Source organism: Gracilinanus agilis, chromosome 1 (assembly GCF_016433145.1).
Source record: "Gracilinanus agilis isolate LMUSP501 chromosome 1, AgileGrace, whole genome shotgun sequence".
NCBI lineage: Eukaryota > Metazoa > Chordata > Mammalia > Didelphimorphia > Didelphidae > Gracilinanus > Gracilinanus agilis.
Window position 1 is genome coordinate 626,631,333 of NC_058130.1, and position 19,108 is coordinate 626,650,440.

The 19,108-nt window shown below is 34.6% G+C and overlaps 1 protein-coding gene across 2 annotated transcripts in view; it reads right to left on the reverse strand.

Annotated features, from left to right (window-relative positions):
* Positions 1-5,073: 5,073 nt before the first annotated feature.
* The window catches only part of NBN (nibrin), a 39,123-nt gene continuing 25,088 nt past the window's right edge, over positions 5,074-19,108 (reverse strand). The window contains exons 10-15 of one of the 2 annotated variants that reach the window (XM_044668359.1): positions 17,182-17,247; positions 11,950-11,955; positions 11,603-11,755; positions 10,308-10,421; positions 7,384-7,433; positions 5,074-5,589 (exon numbers count right to left, since the gene is read on the reverse strand). In XM_044668359.1, the coding sequence (XP_044524294.1) occupies positions 5,559-5,589; positions 7,384-7,433; positions 10,308-10,421; positions 11,603-11,755; positions 11,950-11,955; positions 17,182-17,247 (420 nt within the window). In that variant the 3' untranslated portion in view covers positions 5,074-5,558. The remainder of the gene's footprint in view (positions 5,590-7,383; positions 7,434-10,307; positions 10,422-11,602; positions 11,756-11,949; positions 11,956-17,181; positions 17,248-19,108) is intronic. The other variant, XM_044668365.1, reaches the window with a different exon arrangement.

Below are 19,108 nucleotides of genomic sequence, written 5' to 3' on the forward strand. Positions count from 1 at the left end.
TTCGCACCTGAGGCGATGCCTTCAGGCGCTTGGGAAAGTCTGTGTGTTAGAGGCCTTTGTCCCAGCCCGAGGCGAGGCGGTGCCTTTACCCACTTGGACACTAGGGGAAAAGTCCGTGCGTGCCCCCCAGCTACTTGGGGTCCCTCATCTTGTAGCACACAGGTACAAGCCCTGGGGCTGCTAGTGATTAACTGGTTGCCCCAATCCTGTTTTCACTCTTGTGCGTTGGCCTTGGTATTGTGCGAGGTGTGTGGTGTGGGGGGTGGGGGAGGGGCTTCTTCCTCTTGCATTTTAGTGAGAGCTGTTTCACCCCTTTATAGCATAGAAATGCCCTGATTTTGCGTACCTTCAACGCTGCACCCTGTTGTGGGGTTCCTTCATTCGTCTGGATTCGTTTTTATGTCCCCTTGAGGAGTCCTGTATGCTTCGGTTAGGAGAGATCGAGCAGCTGCTCCTTACTCTGCAGCCATCTTAACCGGAAGTCTCCTGATCTGTCAACTTTTCTTCTTCATTCCATCCATTACCCAACCAATTCCCAAGTCTGGCTATGTCTCCTTTAACACTTATACTTCACATCTGGCCTTTCCTATCCACTACATTGCAATCAACTGAGTTCAAATTGTATTCACATTAAATAGCTTAACTGGTCTTGCCTTGTCTCTCTACTGTTAAAAGCATCATACTGTTGCATATAATCTTGTTAACCCATTACCATTTTTCTAGTCAGAACCTGTTAGTGGCTTCCAAAACATCCAAATCTCATAATTAGGCTCTCACTATTGACTTCTGTTCTCACGCTTGTTATTCTCCACCTATGCTCATGGAATATTCTCCTTGCTTGATATTTCTGAATTATGTTGAAATTCCTTCATCACTTCAAGGTTCAAGCAAGTATCTTCTCCATGAAACCTTCCCTCATATCCTATCTGAAAATGATTTCTTCAAATGTTTTATAGCACTTTCTTCAAACATGTTATTTTTTTTTGTAGACTTGTCTTTCTCCTTTCCCAGTCCCATGAATTATATGCTTAAGAGCAGTGGTATCAAACTCAAATAGAATGAGCCACTAATCTGCAGTAATATGCTGGCCAAGTACTAAATTTTAAAATGTAATTTATATTTTATTATATTTTAATTTTGTTTAATATTTCCTAATTATATTTTAATCTGGTTCCTGGGTCTGACACCTCTACTTAAAGGGGACCCTTTGTTGTACCCTCTTTGTAAAACACAATGCCCTGAATATTAGAGGAACTTGATCTTTGTTGAATAAAATGAATATTGACAATGTTGGATTTGCAGTTTGATGATCAATGTCTGAATCCCTACTCTGTTACTAGTTAGCAGTGAAACTAAATAATTCTTAGGTTTTTTGAGGGATGGCTTTTGTAAGTTAGGGATACTACAATTTACATCTCCCACCTCACAGAGTTGTTGTGAAAACAGCATTTTGTAAATAACAAAACAGATCTGTGATTTCACTGATGTATTATTTCCAACACTGCAGATGACAAACTATCCATGCCTACTCATGAAATAGAGAAGTAGTGTTGTCTAAATAATCTTAAACTATATTATTTCTTGAGGACACCAAGAGTACCAAAGCCAGTCTAGTGGCACCCAACTAGATTTAAGTTCCTCAACAGATCCATCATTTATAGTTACATGGGAAACTAGCCGAAAGCAAGGGCAAAAGTGGTGATAAAAGAAAAAAAAATCTGGCTTTCCTACAGCTACCATCTTGAAAATATATATAACAAAGGGTTTTTGTAGTATGGTGTGCATTTTTTTTTTAGATTTATGGGGAAAGCACATAAAAAGAATCCCATTTTGTTAAGTTACTAATGATGAAATTGTATGTTTTATAGGCCATTAATGAAGGCACAAGAGCTCCAAGGCATCAAATGCTTATATTCTGAGATGGAATATATTTGAATATAACTGTTATTGACAATCTTGAACTACTCCCATCTCTACTTTCTTAAGTCAACTATAGATATGAGGCATTTTAAAATTTATTTTGAACTCATAAAACTGTAAGAACTTAAAAACCTTATTCTTTCTTCTCTTTTCTAGTATAACTTCCAGATCTTTCTAAGGTCCATTACACAAATCACAGGGCGGCATGTCCCTTAATGACAAGCTGACATTGAAGATGGAAATAAACTGACTAACATAAAGGCTAGTATTGTTTCATTTTCAACAAACTTCCTGAGTTTAGATGACCTACTATAAACATAAAGTGTCCTAAATGTTTTGAGGAAAAATTATGTTTATGAATGAAAAATGATACACACTTCCCAGAATTGATATGCTGATATTTTATGATATATAATTTGATGAAAGCAAAGGTCCTCGGAGTTTATAAATAGTACCTCAAACGTCAAAAATTTGATGAGTGGGATGCAACATGTTATAAACAAATAATTACGAAGAAGTAGTATAAAAGAAATCAAAGAAAAGTATGACTAAAAAAGATGAGTCATCAAGAATACAAGAATACAAGAATAGGATACGGAATAGAAAATATACACACCTTGATGGTACTTTTTAAAAAAACTCTTACCTTCTGTCTTAGAATTAATACTAAGTATTGGTTCAAGGCAGTAGAACAATAAGGGATAGGCAATTGGGGTTAAGTGACTTGCCCAGGGTCACAAAGCTAGAAAGTGTCTGAAAGATTCAAACCCAGGATCTCCTGTCTCTTGGACTGACTCTATCCACTGAGCCATCTAGCTACCCCTTTGCTAGTATTCTTGCCATGTCAAGAAAATGTTAGGAAGGCTTCTAGTAGCATGCTAGATAAAAAGTCAACCTAGTAGTGAATTTTTGGAAAATCTTGGTTTAGAGATACATAGGATGAGGAGGCATGAATGGATTGGTTGTTATATGCACCACTGGAGGATAAACTCTCAATGATGAGATCAAATATTCACTAAAATATTGAAGTATTTTTTAAACCCTTACTGTCTGTCTTAGAATCAATACTGTATATTTGTTCCAAGGCAGAAGAACAGTAAAGTTCTCTCTAGGCCTGGCTCTCAATTCACCTAGCTGCCTTCTTGGAGTTTTGTTTGTAAAAGAAACCAAACTCTTAAAAACTTTCATAAACACAGAATGATCATTACTGCATACTTATATTTAAATTTTAATAGGTCAATTCATAAGCAGACTCCTAGTCACAAATTTACCCTAAAAAAACATACATTTGGATATCTTTCCATTTCTTACACTAAATAAAGCTTCAGGCAATTTTATAAGTAAGTTATAGTTTATCAATCAGAGACAATAAAAACAAAGATCCATGACAAATAGTTCTTAGGTGTCTGGGAAAGCCAACTGGATGGAAGTGATGTAATAAGAACTACTTAAGTAGCTTAAATGGGGAGTGTATGACTAGCCAAATCATTAACTGTGAATTGAACTGAATTAGTTAAAAGAGCAGATAGTAAGGTCCAGTTGTCATACTATGTTGATTTCTCAATTTTTAAGATTAAGAAATTTGCAAGGATGGGATTTGTGCAAGGGGGATGGGACAAAAGGAGTCAGAGAAGAAGTGACTGACAGTTGGTGACAATTGAGAGACCAGAGAGAATTCTAGATTTCTCTGGAGGAGGAAGGAAAGAAGAGGACTTCTGGCTGAGGACTGGGAGAGGAAGGAGGTGGACATCTCAGCTTGGATCCAGTCCTGAGAGCTTCCTGAGGATCTTTCTTTGGACATTAAAACCCTGATTCCCTGGTCAAAGACTTCCCATCGCTTTTCACCCATCAAGACTTCAACCACTGAGTCAGCTAAGTTTTTGGACTCCATTTTGGGAGCAATTTCTTAGTCCCTTTCCCTCATTACCCAATCTTGCTGAGAGACCCTTTCTGGTCTAACTTACAATTATAGAAAGGATAGAAATAGAAATAGAAATAGAAATAGAAATAGAAATAGAAACTGAAGGAGAAGAGGCAGGAGAAGAAGCTTGGGAGTAGGAAGCCCAAAGGTTCCCACCTGAGTGACAGACTCCATAGAAATAGAGAAGAGGGCACCCCAAATACCTCTGTCCTTCACCCCTTTCCCCAACCCCTGAATTGCAAATAATAAAAGCCATTCTTTAGTCAGATAGTGTTCCAGAGTGCCTGAGAGACAAGGAGTGGGGAGGGGAATCACAGCTTGGTCTAGCTGCCTCCATCTTGGAGCCAGACTACCTGCTGTGAAGTTGACTTCAGGGGAGGCTTGTGTGAACCCCGCCCTCTTTCAGAATCAGATTGGGGTACCACATACCTCATCTTATAGGGAAGCCTCGCCCCCCAACTCCTCTGGGGCGGCACAACCATCCAGGTCACCCAGTTTTGGGGTGACACCCCCTCGAAGTCTCCCAGTGTATATTTGGCAAGAGGGGAGAGCTAGAGGAGAGTCTCACCATCATAGACTTTCTCTATCTCCCCTCTCATTGGTTATTGGCCCTCATTATTATTATAGTTTAACTCCGCCAAGGATGGTCTCAAGCCTGGCTGAAAAAGGAGGAGGGTTGGGCTCGAGGCTAGCAACCTCACCCCGTAAAAATCTCACTTGCTACAGAAACTGCAACCTCATTAAACCAACAAAACCAACGATCACCTAGTCTGGAAGATTGCTCTCCAACAGAGTCCATGAAGCGTGCTGGCAAAAGCCAACAAACTCCAGGTCTTTGTTAACAGATGTCTACGTCACATCTTGAACATCAGATGGCCTGAAAAGATCTCCAATACCAGACTCTGGGAAAGAACAATTCAGTATCCCATCAGTCAGGACGCTATGAAAATCGGAGGACAATGTTGCCAGACAAGCACTGAGCTGGGGCCCACCAGGGAGGAGGAAAGTCAGAAGGCCAAAACAGAACTGGCAAAGATATGCCAAAAACGAAACAAAGACCGTTGGAATCACATGGGCCCAGTTGGGGGAAGTTGCCCAGAACAGAGTCTGTTGACATGAGATGGTTGCGGCCCTATGCTCCTCTGGGAGTCAATAGGAATAATAATAATAATAATAAAAAATAATTATTATAGTTTTGGCAGAGCCTCTCTTTATTCTTATAAATTGGATGATATAATCTCTAGATATCCCTTTCTGGTCTAAAATTTATTTCTATCCTCAATTTAGGTGAGCCTCTTATACTTCAATATAAGCATAACACATAATCTATACTAGCCTGAATTTTATCTTCCTTATGAGAAGTTTTGATATCTAGGAAACTTGATAGGACAGACCAGGCAGCAAAGCTTACATACAACTTGAAGGCTATAATCTCTGTGGAAAACTCACCTGCTAAGGCAGACCCCTATAACTGATCAAAGAGACAGGTATAATTGATGAATTGACACCTGTCACCTTTGGTGGGGATGAAAGTTCCTGGAAAATTTGAAACTGAAAAAAACTATCCCACATGAAAGAAATGTATTTTGGGTAAGTATTTCATTTAATGATGAATTTAAGTTATAAAACATCTGCTATTGAAATCTCTTCTATATATTACAACTCTGTATACATTCAGATTAATGTTTGCCATGTGATTGCTTCTTTAACACTTCAGTTATCTTCTTTTTCTTACATTAGGGTTGTATCTGTAAAGGAAAAGAGGTTAAAATGATTTTAAAAAATGCATTTCCATTACTTTGAAATATTAATGAAATAGTGATTAAAGAATTCTTCAGCAGGATTAGGAATAAGTAAGCAAGGAGAGTTCTAATTTTGCTTTTGTCACAAAGAGAGAGAGAGGTTAGTGTGAAAAATCACTGATCTGTACTGGTAAAGACAATTTCCTGATCCGAGAGTTCCCAGTAAAAATGAAATCCCATGACTAGTCCCTATTCCTATCCCTACCTCAATTAACTAAATGTGGCCATCCACCTATCCACTTTTGTGCACTTCTACTGCTTCTTCACCTGTAAGTTTTGACAATCATTACTTAATATTAAAGGAAAAAATCCTTTGAACAATAACAAAAATCTCTACAGATAATTTACATGGCAATGAATTAAAATTAGTTCTCTGGAGGAAAAACTTTTTTAAAAACTTTTATTAAAAAACTTTCTTGTCCTACATTTTAGAAAATGTAGTAAAATTATATCCATCCATGCATATACTTTTACAATGTTGTCTATTTTCATTTAATGATAAGATAGGTAAATTTTTACTATGCCCACAGGAATGTGATGAATAGGAATTAAATCACAGTCATCCTTAAATCCCTCCCCACCAAAAGCCAACTGAAATTCTAATATAGTCCTTTGTTTTCATGCATGAGCAACTTAAGACTAAACAAATGATCCAGCATTTAACTTGCCTTAAGTCAGAACTCATTCATTAATGTTTTTGCTTAGGCATGAAAATGTCACAGCTTATCAGCCAAATTACATTACTAGTAGATTTGTGTTAGCTTGGTGCATTTATTTTATTTTTCTTGGTTCTAGACCACACAATGATTTAAAGTATGTTGTGGCATATATCATAAGTGATACATCAAGTTGAGATATATCTCATAACTGATATAAAGAAAGCTCCAAACTCTTAAAGTATGCTTGCTTTAGAGATTCTAAATTTAGGCTAATCAGAAAAAGAGAAAAATGGATAAATCTGTGCAGAATTTCAGAAAATGAAACTAGACAAGTCTGATGAGTTCTTGAAATAGAAAACCTATTATTACTACTATGATAAGACTGAAAATGGAGTGAACATAATATACTGCTTTGAGGAGACTGGAGCCACATGCATTATATTTGCTTTCAAACTATATGAGAAACATATGAGAAAGACCCCTACTCTATTTGAGTAGACTTTTGACCATCATAAATCAATTATTTTACCTCTGTTCTAACTCAGTTTAATATGATTTCATGGGAGTAGTGATTATTTTTTTGCGTATTAAGACATTCATATATATTTAGTCAGTTAATGAAAGTCAACTAATCATAATAGAATTAGGAGTGAATAGATTAATTTAAATAGTTCAATAGATACATTAAATTTGTAGAGGTCTCTACCCATGTGGTCTGATGAATAGCATCAGTATTTGGAAGACTTCTAGACCTCAAACCTAGGCCTAACCATCTAAGTCCTGCATGATAAGGATATCATAAGTCTCTGTGGAAAGTCCCCTGGTTATTCTAAGGCACCCTGGGCCCTTTTGTCAATTCCCTCTGTTGCCCAGCAATGGTTGGTGTCTTGTACTCTGGAGCACAGAGGGGTCATCTAGAGGTCTGGGATCTTATTTGTCGAAGAGGACCAGGTTCCTTTAATAAATAGCTATTCGTTCAGAGCTCAGCCTCAGTTGTTTTACTGAAGACTGTACACATTTTTGGCATCAAAAAAATAACATCTTTGAAAGCACAAGAAACCTGAAATAAACAAAATTTTACCTAAAGAGATCATCAGCAAGAGATTCTTCTTTTGCATGTTTGTTCTGTACCTATCAAAATAAAAAGATTTTCAAAATTTTGCCCTCCATTAAATATCCAGCTTATTAATTCTGATCAATATCTCTTTCTTCTTTATCATATCTTTCTACTATTCCCTAATGTGTATTCAAAAGAACATGAATAAGGGTCAACTATTTTATAATGTACTCAACACAAACATCATCAGAACTGTTTAAAACTGAAATTAATATCAATGAAGTAACAAGAGCCATTACACTTTATTGTGCGGAGAGAATAAAAAGACCTAAATTCACATAAAGTGTGAACTAATCAAGTAGCTATAAAATCTAAGCCCTGTGTGTTTTGAAAGTAGAGAAAGGGAGAGAGTGAAGCAAAAAAGAACAATGGAAGGAAAAGGGAAGCAGAAAAACAGATAAACTACAATACAACAAATAACAGCAAGAACAGCTGGGGTTAACTGAAAAAACTGACAAAGGTGGAAAGATATAAAGGTAATTATATACTACTTTCAAAGTAAAGAAGAAAATGTTAGCTAAGATATATTGCACAGCAAGCTACAGTACATCATAAAGTATGGTGTCATAGGGCACTCAAAATACCTATAATAAAAACAAAATTATGAAAAAGTAGTATGACATTGGAAAAATTTACATTTATATACATGCAATGAAAAAGGTAAGAATCTGAGATTTCTGAAGCAAAAGTAACAATGCTAGCTCATGCTAGGGATAAGATAATTAAAACTTACAAAATGCTGGCTAGTTCTGATATTAAAAATTTCTGAACAAGAAATGTCATGCTACAAAATAGTGAATGTGGATTACAAAGTGATTTTGGATAATAGCTCAATTGGAAAAATATAAATATGTGACTTTAATTATTTTAATGGAAATAGAATTCTATTCTCTCATGTTTCCTGATACACTGGGCCAAGAGTAGATATACTCCTTTACTTTCCAATGCCACTTTCATACTTCCCCTCTTCTGCCATCTCTCATCTCTCTACCTCCTAAAAAGGGAAAACAATGATTATATATTTTCTAAAGGTTGGAGTCTTTTCAATGTAAATTTAGGAATGGCATTAGGGAGTGGTGAAAAACACATCTTTAATCATGAAGCTACAAAATAATTTTATGTATTTTTAAGAAATGTAACCAGAAAACATATTTGTCAATGGTTGGCAAATTTTATTCTACCAGGCAGGAATAAAGTACCCTTCCATTTAAGCAGAATAAAAATGTTTCAAAAAATATTATACATTAACTCGCTTCATTCATGGGGTTATTACAACAATTAAACTATTTCAAGGATTTCTCCAATGTAATTTTCCTTGCATATAAAATAAAGTTTAGACTTTGTGTTACTCAGTAACTTTTTATTATATAACTAAACAATAAGAGTAAGTGGAACCTACTCACTTAGATTCTAGTAAGTTCCACTTACTCTTATTTTTTAGTTATATAATAAAAAGTTACTGTGTAACACAAAGCACTATCATACATAGAAACTGACACTCCAAAAGTGGGAGATGGTGACAAAGAGAAATAGATCTCTTACAGAGGAATAAAACAGACTGAGACACCATTACAGAAGAATCAGAGAGATAAACAGCAGAGAAGAACAGAGTGAAAACTATAGTTGCTGGTAGTGACAAAGCAAGTTAGAACTTGGGAGATCAGACTAGGAAAAGGCACAAAACTGGCTAGAATCTCTGTGCCATGATGAATGAGAAGTTATTAGGTATTGGGCTCTATATATTTAATATGACAATTCCTAGAATACATAATGCCATATCAAAATTTGTAAATTAACAGACTGACTTAGAGTAGCTCAGGAACTCTTGTTCATCCTTCATTTTCAAAGAGATCCAATGATATCATGGGTGATGTCTTTACTTGTTTGTGAGTTAGATTTAAGTGAGGCAGGGTAACCCAGAGACATCAGTCTCACTCTCTTTTCCAGAGTTGTCCAGTGGCAAGACAAAAATCAAGACAAATAGTGATATTTTGGAATGCAGTAGATGACCCAGGGATCTTTGATGCCAGACTGAGCTCTAAGCACTTGCATCCACTTCAGGCCACCTTCACTGCCTTTGGAACAAATCGTTCTCTTTCACCCATTCTGCCAAGAGAAGTCTTCATATGCTTGGGGTAGACATTCCCCTGTAACTCACCCATGGGCTTGAGGCATACTGATTACCCTCGATCTGATTTAGCCCATTTGCCAAGATGGTTTACCAGGTGTGGCCACTGCACAAGCTATAGCTTCTTAAAGTCACAGGTGAGAGTTGGGTAAAAGACACCAAAAGTAGATGAGCAGTCTTGAAAAGGGCACAATAAGCCCTCACACTAAAGGTGCTGGTCCCCACTGAACATCCTTTTTTCTTAATCTAAATAGCTTAAATGAAAATATTAATGTCTAAATAAAGTGATGAACAGAAAGAGCTCTGACATTTCTTCTAATCTGGTGAGCATTACTATATTATTTTTAAACACTGTATCTCCCCATTTCACCTAGTCTAGAAGTGTGGAGGCTACTAATAGGCCTAATTCCATCAATGATCAATACTGAGCTTAGACTTTCTGTTTCTGACCTACAAATGGTCTGTGCTCTTCCTCAGGTAACCTGGAGATCCCCCACTTCTCAGGACTCACTCTATTGATCCAATGAAGACATCTGATCACACAAGTCACTGAAGCTCAAAGAGTTTCCTGGAAACTGGGATTATAGTTGTGTGCAATTATCCTGGCATAAACATTAACCTTAATGCAATAAAACTCATGGCATTTTTCTGGGAATAATTAATTGTAGATCACCTATTTTTGGCCATGTTTTGAATTTTGTTCTAAGAATACTTTAAAAGAACCAAATAGAAATAAAATATAAAATGATTTCTTACTGACCTCTATTTCTTGTCTTAGCCACTCTTCTAATTCTGCATTCTTTCTAGCATGATGAGCTATTAGATCTGATCCTCCAATGATGGATGGAAGTTTTCCTGCCCCGGGATAAGCTACCTATTAGACAGAAAAGTCCAAAATTATCACAAAATTTTAATATTATTATCATAATAATAAAACAACACATTAAAATATAAGAAAATATATTAGCAAAGTAAGATTATGACATTTTCAAAAGAACTAGATAGAAAAGGGTCATTAACTTTACAAAGCAGAGCTATGTAAATGAAGTTATTTCTATTGTTCTGAAAACCTATAGCTTAAAATACTTCAGCAAAAGCAAAGTAGTCAAAATGGTATTTGGATATTTGATGGCAATTTTGAGGTCTGTGAAGTTTTATGCAATTATTTCAAAGAGCTTCTAATTTTTCAACTATTACTATTACTGTGGTACTGCTTTAGAACAATTCAGAACATAAAAGTTTCTGATAAGCTCAGAGAAATTATTTTTTCTTATGTTTTGCTATTTTAAAATTTTACATAATTTGTTAATTTTTATTAAAGTATTCCCATTAGATGCTGTTTTGATATGTGATATGAGTTGCAGCACAAAATTTTTAACTAGAAAAATTTGATATTTTTACAAGTTGTTGAAACCCAATTTGGCATTACCCTTTAAAGACAGCTTCAGAGTTTACATACTGGAACATCATGAAGTAATTCCAGATTAAAAAGTGCAATATATTCATTTGTAGATGAAATTCTAATTACTGGATTCTCCTCTAAAGTCTAAAACACTTCAGTCTAAATCCTTAAAACCTTCCTATTCCCTGACTTGAGTATTATGAAAATGATAATGCTTTCATAACGATATAAGCAACTTCAAAAATTTTAAATGACTTTTAGTTTTTGCATATCAAAATAAATGCTATGAAAAAGATAATTTTAATTACAGGCAAAACAGAAATAAATGCATTTCAAGCATTCAACTGAGAGTATGACTAGGCACAAATAAATAAATTCTTAATACTAATCTGACATATGTTAGTTTTATACCATCCTACTTCCCTAGCTCCACCACCCCCAACACTGAATTTATGTAGACTGGCTGAAAAAGGTGAAGGCTTAATCAGTCATATTCAAGGAATAATTATGAAACGCTCAAGGCATAAGTTGTTATTTAGCTGCAGGTATATAGAACAAGTTTGACACATTAAGTATGGTGCAAATCAATCTTACAGCAAAATACTATTTTTATATATCAAATACTGCCCTCTTGTGATAAATTAAGTACCTACCTTTTTGAATTTCTTAAAGTTGTTTAGTTGTCCATAATCATTTCTTATAATGGATGCATTTCTGGATCCAGAGTGACTAACCACCAGTGATCTAAATTCAGTCAATAAAAGTTTCTTGGGAAGCACCTCACAACTATCTTGAAGTTTATCATTCTTAAGCGGGGTTTTAAAAAAGGAATATATGAAGAAAGAAGAAATTATATAATTATTTCTAAATATAAGTTTCTTACAGATATGAAAATACACAAATCTAGGGTTTATTTTTTATACTAATATATGGAGAAATCAAACCTAAATATACAATTGTTTACGTTCCCATCAGTTGTGGTCCAATTTTTCTGTTCTACATTAGCCTTAAAAACCAATTTATATTTATTCACATCCTTTATTTCTTCCTTTGTACTTTATAAGATATTTACTACTGATTTATACTTTCTTTATAGGTACAGGGATGGGGATAGAGAATGTCAATCAGTTCAGTTAGCTACAAGTCTTTAACTTTGGTGGCATTCTCCCAGTACTAGACAGAATTAAATTCTTTAATTTTTCCCTTTCTTTTTGTGTTCTCCTTTCAGTAATACCCATGGGCACTACTTATTCAAGAAACTCATCATTTATTAAATATCTACTATTCAGGTGAAGCACTGAAGGATACACAAAGATAAATAAGATGAGCTCTTGCTCTTGATAACTTAATAAATCTAATAGAGTGGTCTAACTAATTATTAACAGGGACTAAATTAATTAACTGAACAACTATAAAGCCATAGTGACTGGAGATTTTGCTTCTAGATGTCAGGAAAAAAATTTTCAGTGACTATCACAGAGAGAAGGACTGCTAAGTAGCCTCTCTCAGTGCAGATCTGCAGTAACATAGTCAAGTTGTATAAAGAGCAGGATCCTGGCTTTGAGGCTGGTTCCCTATCACCTACACTATGCTTCTTCCAGTAGTTATCACAGAGCACATGATGTTTTATGTTTCTGCCAGGTGCAAGAAACTATGTCAAAGTGTGGGTTCATCTCTCAGCTAGCAGAAAGGACTGAAGAATTTGCCAAGTTATTTGGAGAAAATGAAAGCTAGCTTAAATATGGAGGAAAGGCTTCAAAGAACAAAGAAGTATAACATTTAAAAACAAAAACAAAAAGGGGGAAAGGAAGGGAGAAATCTCTGGCCCAGAGATTATACTGATAGGCATATAATTCAAGGAAGTAAATGATAAAAAGAAAGGTCCCACATAAACCAAAATATTTACAGTAGCTCTTTTTTATAGCAGCAAAGAACTAGAAACAATGTAGACACTCATCAACTGAAGAACAACTAAACAACTGTACAATGATGTAGAAGAACATAAATGTAGTATAAAAATATAATGGAATACAACTGCATTCTAAGAAACAATGACTAAGACAAATACAGAGAAACAATGGAAGACTTGTATGACCTGATATAAAAGTGAAGTAAACAGAATCAGGAAAACAATATACATTATAAAATGTAGATGGAAAGAACAAAAACAACAAACATAGCAAATGAAACTGAATGAGGCAGAATTTCAATGACCAAGCTGGGCCACAAAGAAAAGGCATACCATCTCCTTCTCCCCCTATGCTTTGCAGAGGTATGGGATTACACATGTAGAACACTCATATGTCAGACTTTTTCGCATTGCTGAACTATTTTTTCTTTTTAATTCTTTGTTATATATTATAACACTGAGGAGAGATATAAATGATGCAAAGGACAAAAGATATCAACAAAAATTTATTTTTAAAAAGGAAATATACTTATGTGGGAAAATGAGGGAACCATAAGAGGGGCAGTATTATGGAAAGTATTTGGCTGAAAGTATTGAAAGGAGAAAAAGAAGTGATATAGCTGAGGCAGCTTACTATAGAACTCCTATACTAAGGAACGCTATAGGAAACAAATCATGGCCACAGGTTTGAAATGAAGGTCTGGTAGCAATATTGAGGGGCCTAAATTATCTATTATCTGTAACTTTCATTCTGTCAAAAATATGTATAGCAGGTAAGAATGTCTTGGCCTCTCGATAATCACTTTTCTTTCAAATGGTGGAGGAAATAATAAAGGAAACTGATATTCTGGATCTGATTTTCAACAGCATGAAGAATGCTAGAGTGGAAATGATTAGAACCTTGGGGGCAAATGGCCAGTCTATCATCTAACTTGTGACATTTGAGAATCAAATTTGACAAGTACTCTTGATATTTGGAAAGCAGATTTCAAAAGGTGGTATAAAAATCTATGTAAGGAATTAGTCAAGGATGGACAGGTAGGAATTAAGAATAAAATCCTAAAGACCCAAAGAGAAACAATTCTGGTGAAATGGAAAAGTAAGAGTCAAAGAAAAAAAAAGAATTAAGTACATGCAGAGACATCAACCAATTTAGATTTCTTTTTTAAAAACATGCATAGAAAATGGGAGCAAGGGCAAGTAATGGAAGCTGAGTAAATACAAATGCTCATCTGGTTCAGTAACAACAATTTTAGGAATTCTAAGGCTCGGATTAAGCATCAAAGAATACTAAGGACAACAAAAATGGCTTTTTACTTCTATTATCAGGAAAAAGAACAGGTTCAAAGAAAGCATAAGACAAGTGCTCAAGGTAGATGGGACAATAATAACAGATGCAACTGACAGGTGGAACTACTCAGTATTAATTTTACTTGTTTTCTCTACCAAGAAAAATAATATTTGTACAAGAACATATATAATTGATAGAGTTGAAGTAGAGCAATAAAGGTCAAGCTGATGAGTTTGGGTTGCTAGATCCAGATGAATTATATACTAGGGTTCTAAAAGAAGTAACAGAGGTGTCTGCTGAGCCACTTTCATGAATCTCTGAAGGAATGCATTAATAGGAACAACCACTGATTGAAGAAGGGTAATCATTATTCCAAAATTCCAAAAAAAAAGGAAAATGGATATTTAATACAATAGGCAAGTGATCTTGAGTTCAATTCCTAGCAGAATTCTAGAACATATATTAAAGGGGTGTTGGTTAGTGAACATGACTTCATGTTAAGTTAACATCATTTTTGGGGACACAATTGCAAGACTATTAAATGAAGGGAAAGATTTATATATAAATATAAATTTTATATTATTTATATTATTTATATATATGTATATATGGATATAGTTTATTTAGATTTCAGCAAAATGTTTTGTAATAAGCTAGATGATTGAGAACACTAGATATTGTTCTATATTGTTAACATTTTATTAGGGAATGCAAAGTTTTAATACTTGGACTCAAACAATCAAATTTGAAATGTAAACTATCAACAACCATGTGGGAAAAAAATGATCCAAACAAAAAAATGTTTGAGAAATGACAATTAAAACAAAACTGAGATTTTACCTAACACATCGTTTTGGCAAAGATGATAAAAAAATGTAGCTGCAAGTAGAGAGTTAATATATTGTTGCTAGAGATGTGAAATGATCCAACCATTCTGGAAAACAACTTGAAATTATGCAAGAAAAACCATTAAAATGTTTATTCCCTCTAATCTAGGGAGCTCTTTGTTAGGAATATACTTCAAGGTGTCAAATAAATATATTCACAATATTCTAAGCAGCATTTCTGTGTTAGCAAAAAACTGGAAACAAAATTTGGTACCAACTTATTGGGGAATGGCTAAACAAATTGTGGTAACTGAATAAAAATAACTGATATTTATAAAGTACTTCAAAGTTTGCAAAATGATTTGTATACATGCCTCATTTGAGCCTCAACAACCCTATGAGACAGGTATCAAAATTAATAATATCACTATTTCAGAGATAAAGAAACTTACCCTGACCCTAAAAAAGACTAAGGAATTTGTCTCTGGCCACAAAATTAGTGTTAAAAGGATATGAATATAGCTCTACAAAAAAACAGGTCCTATTAATTGTCATACTATCTGGAACACCCTGCCATGAGAAACAATGAATATTAGGAACCTGAGAAACATAGGAAGACTGTATGAATTGGGACAAAGGGAAGAAAGCAGGGCAAGAGAATTATATACAAAATGACTGCAACACTCTAAAAGAAAACAAAGTTAAAAGGAAGCCTTTTAATTCAGATTAAGAGTAATAGTTTTAATTCCATGAAACAGAGGATGAAATATTTTTTTTTCTTAGTAGAGAAGTGGGAGGTTCTAGGTGCAAAATGTTGAATCCACTTATTAGACTCTATTATAGTTTTTTGCTATTTTACTTTGTTTCAAAGAAGAGTAAATTAGGCAATGATTGGTATAAAAATCAGAATATAGCAATAAATATTTTCTAAAAGTCAACTTCATAAACACAAGCTAGCGAAGGAGTAGCTTGTTAAGAAGTTCATAAATTAGAGCCTGGGGCATTATAATAGAATGCATATTAAAAATGTCTTGAGATTCTTCTCTTTATTTGTCAGACCATATGGGTATTTACACTTGGGTATCACATTTTAAGAAGCAAATTTATAAATGAAGAACACTCAGAGAAACAGGGTCTATACCAATGGTTCCCAAACTTTTTTGGCCTACCACCCCCTTTCCAAAAAAATTATTATTTAGCCCCTTGGAAATTAATTTTTTTTTAAATTTTAATAGCAATTAATAGGAAAGATAAATGCACCTGTGGCCATCACCACCCCAGGGGGCAGTGGCACCCACTTTGGGAATCACTGGTCTATGTAATGAAAGAGCTAAAGTATATTTCAATGATTTAGGAACACATAGCCTGGAAAACAGAAGGCCTAAGAGACAGATGACAATTGTTTTCAAATATCCAAAAGTCTGCCATGTGGAAGCAGGACTAGTCTTGTTATACTTGGACCCAGTGAGCCAGATCTGGGAGTGTACAGACTCAATGAAGTAAAAAACTTCCTAACAAATAGGGTTATTAAAAAACATAACAGATTGTTTTGGGAAGTAATGGGCTGGAGACTTAGAGCTATTTAAACAAAGTCTGTTTGATACTTGTTAGAGAGGCTAAGGAGGAAGCTCTTGGTTAGATGGTCTCTTTTATGGCTTACAACTCTAAAAATTGTGAATACCAGGTAGAGGAGTTTGAACTTTACTTAAAAAGTAACAGTGAGCTTCTCAACATGTTTGAACATATTAGTGGCATTCATAAAAAAAAATATTCTGAGAATGGCATGAAGATACCTCCAGTCTAATTCATACTCCAACTGGTAGTTAAAAGATCTAAAAACATTTTTGGCTACTGTTCTAGAAAGGTGTGTGCTAGGTAGCACAATTACTCTAGTATACATTATGTTACAGAAAGAAGTGATTTATTACCCTTAACTAGAGTCTCACTGTCAAACTAGGGAAATACATAAGAGTGATATTATGAATGGATTAATAACCTATTATTTTTATATATGATACATATAGTACTACTAAGTCATTTGATTAATAAAATATTCAAGAGCTACCAAATACAAAGCTATTAAAAATCTGACATGCAAGGTTTATGAAATTGTCCCTTTGTTATTATTCTTGGCATCAAAAGTTATCAAATATCAATTTTATTCTTATAAAGTTAACTGAAATGACTGAAATTTTCTTTGCTTACCTGTTCTTTTTCAGAAGAAAATGTTTCTTCTTTAACCTCATATTTCTTTCCTGGTTCATTTTCTTGCTGTTAAAAACAAAAACAGGTTTGAATGTTACCTTAACTGGAACATTTTATCTTTGTGCATTTAATACATGAAGAAGTAGCTCTAATTCATATAGTTTCCAAAACAACTCTGAAAAAGTGAAACACTGTCTTGAATAGCCTTCTAAAGTCTCTTTATAAAACTATCCTAAGCACCCAGACCTCCTTACCATATTCTAGGGGAAAGAATGTTCAATATTCTCCTGGTATTTTGATTCAATTTGACAAGCATAAGCATCTATTATGTGGCAACCATTGTGCTAGGTAATGGGGATAAAGAGACAAAAATAAACAGTCCTTGCTCTCAAGGATCTTACAGGAATATTAAAATATTTTATAAATGGTCCATAAAGATTGAAATCTAAGTGATATTACAATAATAATCCCAGTGAATTTATATAGTCATGATGGAATTCAGAAGTGATACTGAATATAGAATGAAGGAAGAGAAGTAAACAGCCTTTACTTTTTGGTGTGTGTTCCAGGCAGAGAAGACTCAGTGTAAGCAGCAGAAAAGCTGAGCTGCCTGGAAAGTATCTGAGGATGAAAAATGAGAAAAGGTAGAAATACTAAGGAGAGGCAAGTATAGGACTGTATATCACTGGGGCAGGTCATGAGGAGTGTGATCAGCAAAAAGGGGGGAAAATGAAAAAAGACAAGAGTATATCTATAGATGGAGAAATTACCAAGGAGACAAGAGTTTAGAGAAAGTATAAAAAGCTCAATATGATGAAAAGTAGGAAATGAGTGAAGGCGGAGATAGACAATGGATAAAGTAGATTTGATTGTAAAGGCGAGCGAGAATATTGCTGTACATTTATCTCATTAAATGAAACATGAAAAGAGACAGAGTTAGGATGCTCAGGCATTAATTTGGGAATCAGGGTAACCAACAAGCAACCACTTGATAACAACAGTACTGACTGGATAATTTTAACATGAAAAATAAGCATAGGCACTATAAACTACTTTCTAGTTCCCAAAAGGCATGAAGAGAGAAGCTCTATTAACTTAATTTAGGTACTGCCTTTCTGGAAAGTATATTTTTGGAACACTGAATCAAAAACAGGATATTATTCTTAAGTTAAAACTGTGACTCAATTTTTTAAAAAAATGAGTTATTTTATTCACTCATCGTCATAAGAAAGTACCTTGGTAATCCTGCAGTTTGAGAAACTGAGTGTGATTCCACTGGTTTGCTAAAACTACAAGAATCTTGGCTTCAGAAATTCTTTTTGAAAAATGATAAAAATTTCAAGTTAATTAAAAACTATATTTATCTAACCTGTTAAAGTTTAAAATGTGTTTTTATATCATTTTAATCTTCCAAATGATCCTGTGACATACATAGTATAAACATTATTATTCTAATTTCTAAAAAAAGGATACACAGCTTAGAGAAGTTAAGTAATTTGTCCAAGGACACAAAGCTTCAAAACAAAATATCCTGTCTCCAAGTCTTAATCTTTTGGAACTACATAAGATTGCCTCTTGGGGAAATTCATAACTTTAAAAAGTTTATAACAATTATTAATTATTCTAGGGCTTACAACTAGTGGCATAACTCACTCTGTGAAAATATCTTATAAGAGTTTGTATGCTACTTTCTTAGCCCTGTTTAAAGTTCCTGTTCTGGGGGCAGCTGGGTAGCTCAGTGGATTGAGAGCCAGGCCTAGAGACGGGAGGTCCTAGGTTCAAATCCGGCCTCAGACACTTCCCAGCTGTGTGATCCTGGACAAGTCACTTGACCCCCATTGACTACCCTTACCACTCTTCTGCCTTGGAGCCAATACACAGTATTGACTCCAAGACGGAAGGTAAGGCCCTAAAAAACAAACAAATA